The 7,174-nt window shown below is 37.7% G+C and overlaps 1 protein-coding gene across 2 annotated transcripts in view; it reads left to right on the forward strand.

Annotated features, from left to right (window-relative positions):
* VRK1 (VRK serine/threonine kinase 1) overlaps positions 1-4,973 on the forward strand; it is a 38,192-nt gene extending 33,219 nt beyond the window's left edge. For both annotated transcript variants that reach the window (XM_029964266.1, XM_029964265.1), the window contains exon 13: positions 3,661-4,973. In XM_029964266.1, the coding sequence (XP_029820126.1) occupies positions 3,661-3,743 (83 nt within the window). In that variant the 3' untranslated portion in view covers positions 3,744-4,973. The remainder of the gene's footprint in view (positions 1-3,660) is intronic.
* Positions 4,974-7,174: the final 2,201 nt, after the last annotated feature.

Below are 7,174 nucleotides of genomic sequence, written 5' to 3' on the forward strand. Positions count from 1 at the left end.
TACAGCTCTTCTTTTCCGGTGAGCTTGTGGGATGTTGACATTTTTGCAGGAGCGCCCATTGGACAGAACTCCAAAACTTCCAGGGGTTTCCACCCCTCGGGGTCTACCACTTTCTTAGCCTCTGGGGGAAAACAAGATTCAAACCATGACACATATGTAAATAGCAATTCCATTCTCTTGTTTCCCTTTTCAGTTTCATGATTGTAGAAGCCTTCTAAGGGGCAGTTGAAGGAAAAGATCTCCCAGAGAGCCATCTAGCAAGATGACTTGGTTATTTGATATGAATAAAGACAGCTGAAATATATTACTGAAGCACATTTTGCAAGAGAAAAGGGGTATTGTGGTCAGTGGAAGAATTTTGAGTAACTGGCAGTCCTAAATTTATCTGCTTTGGAAATCATGAGTCCATATTTAATTCCTTAAATTAGTAACAAATTATTCTTGGGATTGATTTATTGCACTGAGATCTGATATAGTGGCATATGCAAGGTCACATCTAGTAGACTAGGGACAGCTGTGTTAGGTCAGTGGCCCTCTCATTCCTACTTCATCTCTTTTTAGGTTAACTATGGCAATTCATCATATTTGGCATGAAGTTGCCAGCATTAAAGAAATGTCAGTCCTGTCGTAAGACTGTCCCACTGTGGCACACTGGGTGTCCATACAGAAATGATGATTAAGCTTCAAGTGTGTGGAGTCTAGTCTGAGAACATCTCTTCCAGAAACCACTTGAGAACTCTCCACCACATGTCCCACCACTCCAGATTTACTGACCTTTGTTTCTTAAAGGGTTAAACATATGTGTGTATAAGGTTATGCACATGTGTGCACAGACATTAGGTTTAGAGTTTTTTTTGAGAAAGGAAACCTCATAATGTCTGAAAAATGTACTCAACCACTTGGGCTTTTTTCAGGGCCAAAGATGTTAGCTCTGTTGTTTAATGATGATTACTATAAGTCTAATTTAAGAGCTTGCACAGACAATTGCTGGAACTCTTCAGGCATTAGCCAGAGACTGGCATCTACTCACCCTTTGTCAGGTGTAAATTCAGGTTAGCAAGTGATGCAGTTACTAACCTCCAGCGTGCCTGCTATTAGATATTTTTCACTTACCTGATGTTTGCCTAGAGTCTAAAATCTGTGTGTGGTTCTGTTTTCAGATATTCTGACCTATAATGTACCTTAAAAGTCACCATTAACACCTAAATCATACCTGTTTCATCTGCTTGGTAGCTGTGTTTTCATGTTCAGAATCTCTCACTGTCCTCCTTTCTATTAAAGAAGGCAGCTAAGTGGGAAATTTGGACTCTGGTTTTACCAGAGGAACCTCTGTCATTTTATAGAAACTTTCATTTTTTTCACTCGAGCACAGTTGTATTTCTCTTAGTCGTAAGACTTATGTGTGTTTCTAAAATGGTGTATGGAGCATTAGAAGACGAGGTGAGATGGGACATCTATACACCAGTCTCATCAATTTACATTGGTGTTAATCTTGACACATACCAAAATTTTATCTTAAAACCTCTGATTAAAATTCTAAAACATCCCTGGTCAATACCACTTGTAATACTTAACTCTCCATACTACTAAAAAGGATTTGATAAGGCAGATTCTTTTCTCTAGATGTTTGTGGTACCTAATACGAATTTTCCTTAAGCTTAGTAGTTGTCCTAGACACTATGGATGTGAAAATAGCTAAATAGCTCTCATTTTATGCAGCAATCCTTTGCACATCACATCTCTCTTCCACTTTTTGGTACCTTCTTCAGATAAAGTAGTTAAATTTTTTGTTTGTTTCTGTTAAAAAGCTGGTTTATTGTTTTTGTTAAAAAGCTGGAAACCATTTTGTTCTCCATTTTTCTCAGAGCTTTCTTGAAGGATAGAGCCCAAAACTATACACAGTGCTGCTGGGTTTCATAGAAATTGTTTGGTTTGCATTGTTCTCTGCCTTCTTGCTTTCCCCAAGTTTACTCATTGAGGTTGAATGATCAGTGACTCATACTGCTCAAAGGCTGTTGTCTTAAGCAAACAGCTTCTGTCTTAAGGACTTCCATGAAACTCAATTCTACCTTTCTCTTTTGCCTGTACAGTTGACAGGAATGGTGAAATTACATATAATTTTACAAGCAAGAACTGAAGTAGTTAGGCATGCTGTCTTCAAAAAAAATTTAGGATTAAAAAAAGTGTTAAAAAACCCCCAAAACATGACTAGGAGATGAAAAACATTTCATTGTTACTGTATTTGTAAAAAGGTAGGAATTCTTATTATATATAATATTTTTTGTCAAAGTGACTACAGTTAAATGTGATTCACAGAAATGAGCTGTAGTGTTTTGTTTTCTTCCTTTTCCCTGCTAGTGGGCAAGAAAGAATCAAAGAGCAGGCACGTTTTTGTTATTGCTTTTAGATATGGTCTCTTTGAACAACCTGCTTGCCAGGTTTACTAGGAGTCTTACTTAGATGTCATTATTCATTACCTTTGTTAATAAAATATTGTCAAGTAGTAGCTTGAATCTGTAGGTAAAGTTACACTGATAGCTGAGCTGATTTAACAGCTTGACGTTACCAAACAAATCTTCCTTTTTTTCACCTGTGTGCCTTCCACCTCCCCTTGTTTAAGCTCCATTCAGAATACTTGAAGATGCCACACCTCACTAAACTAGGAGAATACCAGACCAAAACAAATGGTTTACAACTGAGATAATTTTCTTCCTTGTAGCTGTTACAGTGCTGTGTTTTGGATTCAGTATGAGAATAATGTTGATAACACAGATGTTTTAGTTGTTGCTGAGCAGTGCTTACCCTAAGTCAAGGACTTTTCAGTTTCCCGTGCTCTGCCAGTGAGGAGCTGCACAAGAAGCTGGGAGGGAGCACGGCCAGGACAGCTGATCCAAACTGGCCAAAGGGATATTCCACACCACAGAATGTCATGCCCAGTATATAAACTGGGGGAGTTGGCCAGGAGGTCCGATAGCTGCTGGGGGGTGAGCTGGGCATTGATCAGTGAGTGGCGAGCAACTCTGTTGTGTATCATTCATAGGTTGGGGTTTTTTTGTGTGTGTGGTAATGCCTCTCTTTTTACTTTTATTATTATTACATTTTACTTTATTTGAATTATTAGACCCTTCCTATTTCAATCCATGGGTTTTTTTCCTTTTTCTGATTCTCCTCCCCATCCCACTGGGAGGGAGGGTAGGGGGAGTGAGTGAATGAACTCTGCATGGTAGGTAGTTGCTGTCTGGGGTTAAACTATGATACCAGGTTATGAGCTGGGTCACCTTAGCACAAGGTCCAAAGAGCACTAAAAATGGCTTAGTACTGGAAGACATTATAGAACTAAAAGTTGGCACGTGGAGAGGAAGGAGGGGTTTAGATTTTGAGAAGGATCTGATTCTTTTGGTGAAGGTGAGCTAAAAAAAGTGGCTCAACTCCATGTAATGCTACTCTTGGAGAAGTTGAAGTGTACAACATGTTTTTTAGGAGAAGATAATAGCTGTAGATTCTTCTATGTCCATGTTTTGTTCCCCATCCCCCCACTCAAAGTTCAGTGAATGATATGAGTTGATCTATCCTCTTAAAGGCTAAAAGTATTTTCTTGTGATCTGTTTTTGCCATTTTATTTAACAAAAGGTGTGTATTTTTGTTTTGTTTGAATTGCAGATGCAATAGCTACCAGAACCCGGAAGATGACCTCACCAAAATCCAAGAAAAGCACAGCAACCAGAAAGAGAGTCCAGAAGTAAATAATAGATGGAGCGACAAATAAAGTTGCTCTGTGGCTCATTTCTGGTTGGTTTTTTTTTGTAGCACTGGAATCTTTTTCTTTCCTTTTCAAATGATGAATCCTGTAAAAACATAGACTGCTGTTTGTACCTGTTTTTGAAGAATAAATGTTTTATTAAAATATTTGCATAATTTATGTATAGTTAAATACTAATGCAAAATTTTGCCAACTTTTGAAGTGGGGATGCATTTTTATTCTTTATATAATGAATTCTTCTCTTCAAGGCAAACTAAAAGAAAGTGCTTTTTTTCTGCTTTATAATGTAGAGATAAAGCCTTATTTAATAGTTTCATTACGGGTACTATATGGGGAACAGCAGTGTTGCATCTGATTTCTCCTAGTTTTGAGTAAAGTCTTATTGGAGGTCACTTAGATGTACACTGAGATGAAGTGTGAAACAGCAGAAATATCTTTTAAATGTTTCTCAAGTGTTTGAATAAAAAACAGAACGTAAAACAGACATCACATCCTTCCATTCTAGTTTGTATAAAAAGCATTTAAACAATTCTTTGGAAGACAGGTAGTGAATTTTAGCTATTTTTTTGCATACTATTTGTGTTCGTATCACTTTTCTAATTATTCAGAGTTTCTCTGGAAAGAAATAGACCAGACACAGGGCCCAGGGCAAAGAAAAGAACCAACCAAAAACCAATGCTTATTCTCAACAGCCCCCTCAGGTTTTCTTTTTATATTAGTGAAAAGGCTAGAAAAGTTGTAACTGTGAAGAACTTTACACAGTGTCTAGTTCCAATGAAATATTGACTCACATCTGCTTCTCATAACAACATAATGGTTTATCTTTTTTAATAGTTGAGGAGCATATAATCTTCCATATCTTTTGTGAAAGTACTTCCTTGCTTAGCTTTGAGTCTTGAGAGTTGTAAGTCAAAAAATAGTGTTGAATTTCAGTGTGAAATACCGCTGCTTTTCATTTAGATACTGCAAAATGCACATAATTAAGGCATGAGCATCATTCTTATCAGGGAGACTACTTTATGGAAGTTTGGTAAACCAAACGGAATCCATATGAGCCAATGAACATTGTGTTTGTGTGGATCTCCAGCTTGCTTGATTGTATAATGTCTGGGTAGCTACTCACTAGAATAAGTATGTTTTAGCATGAAATGTTGAATGAATATGTTTTGTAACAAGGGAATCAATTTTTTTGAAATAAAACTGGAATACCATATTTAAAAGGTCCTTTCTCTTTTCTGTTGACTGCTATACAAACTCGTTTTCCTGGGGTATTAGCAAAGTGTAGCTGACAACTTTTAAGCATTCTCTTTGTTTCAGATGTAAAAGTAGGACTGCTAAAGCCTCTCGCATATTTAAAACTCCTCAAATCAAACTATCGTTTTAATGACTTCGTTTAATCATTTTGTTCAGAAAGTATGTTACACTATTCTGAATAGCTATTGTCAGGAAGGCATATTATATTCTCTTGCTTGTCACATACTCAAAGTTAATGTCTTCTTTTGTACTTCAGTTGTTTGACGTTTTATTTTTTTAGTAACTTATTTACCAGTAAACTTCCTTTCTTTACTTTCCACGTTTTCAAGGAGCATGTTTTATTTTGACACTACCAAAGCCAAATGCAGCAAACACAGACATTTCAGGATATCTGAAAAGAATGTTTTGAGGTGCAAATTTCATAAGCCACCCCTACCTCCTTCCACCCCAAAAATGTCCTGGAAAAAGATGTCCTGGCAAGTGTTCTGTGAAGAAAAAAGGTCCTTTCCATTCTAGGTGAATGTTGTTTTAGGGCTTGTCTCTGCTCACAAGACACTGCAAAACTACAAGGCAAGTTACTGCTGTAACTGCTGTGGTGTTTAAAGCGAGGGATGGTCAGGAGGAGCCAGGGGAAGGCTGTGATAACACCCGCAGTGCTGCCGTATGTATGGCATACAGTGTGTGCTTGCACACACATGTTTTTGCTGCTTTGCAGAGCACTGATGGGGAAATACACCACTTTATGAGAGGTGGAGGGTGTAGTAGGATTTTGTTGACATCCCTGTTTGAAAGTAAAGCCCCTAACACAAAAGAGGCAAAGCTGCCTTTAGACTGCATTTACTGCTCTTGATGACTCCAGTTGTGTGTAAATATTAGAAAACAGCAGGGTCCTGCATTCCAAGAATCACTTGAGCAGTGCCATGAAGACAAGTGTCCTTACTAGTATTGTAGTCATACTCCCAAGCTCTCCTGCTGTTTCTAATCTGTGCGCGCAGCCGTGAAAAAACTGGACTGACATTTACAGGCACAGCAGGGAGACACTTGAGTAGGGAATGTTAAAGACTCCGCTACCTATGTTTCAAAGTGGCCACCATACATGATAAATCTTCACAGGAGAACTAGTCGGCACTTCAGCTGATGCTGTAATGAGGATATTGATAATGAAGCTCAGAATGCTTCTTTTAGTGCTTGAACATTTTGCAGACAGATTGTTTATATTTTTCCCCTAATTTAAAATATCTGGTGAGAGAATCAAATTCAGGATGGGTATAAGATATTTTCTAGGTGGTGCTGATTTGATAATTTTTACAGGATTATTTCCCACTAAATTAATATCAAATAATAGCATAATTCCCAGTACTTTTTGCGGTTAGCATTAAGAAGGGGGTCAGTTGCTTTCCTGAATAGTTTGACAGACTTTTTTCACTGTTTTGTCCCAGTGAGCTGCCAGATTTGGGATCCCATAATACCAGTAATGCAATTAGGTTTTCTGCACGTTGTCTGGTTGACTTCTCAGTTAAGAGTTTCTTTCCCTTTGGGAATAAGACTAGACAGACTGTCATTTGCTATTACTAATTCTGCTTAGCATTATCACTGGAGCTTTTTTGTAATTAGCTATCTTAGTTGGCTCTTAAATTTTAATAGCCAATTGAAGCTACATTTTAGCCAAGTTCCATATCTAAATTGCATTCAGTCCATTAACAAAGTTGGTTAAAAGCCTATTAAAACAAAAGCCAATATATGGTGGTTAGCGCTTACATCTTTGCAGCAGTAGCAGTACCAGCTTCCAATGAATATTCTCAAGAAACAGCACTTCCTTCTACCAAAAGAAGTCACGAAGAATGACCAAGATTTCTTTTGGGAACAAAGGCTGATTATGCAGAATAATTGTAGAAAAAATTAATAAATTGAAATGTGTCTTTTCTGGAAGAAGGTGGGAGAGATGGCAGGGGGAGATGCAGAAGGGGGCAATTAATGGTTCTGCTCAGATTTGACAGGTTCTGGAAAAGCCAAATAAACAAAGTGATGTTTTTCTCCATTTCAGCTGATCAAAATTATTAGCAAAACCATCTGAAGCACCTTCTGGTGGAATTGTCATCTTGCTGAGTTTAGTTTGTAAAACATCCTGCCAGACATTAAAAAAACTGTAAGCATGCCAGC

This window comes from Manacus vitellinus, unplaced genomic scaffold (assembly GCF_001715985.3).
Source record: "Manacus vitellinus isolate BGI_N305 unplaced genomic scaffold, ASM171598v3 scaffold_6_pilon, whole genome shotgun sequence".
Classification (NCBI taxonomy): Eukaryota; Metazoa; Chordata; class Aves; order Passeriformes; family Pipridae; genus Manacus; species Manacus vitellinus.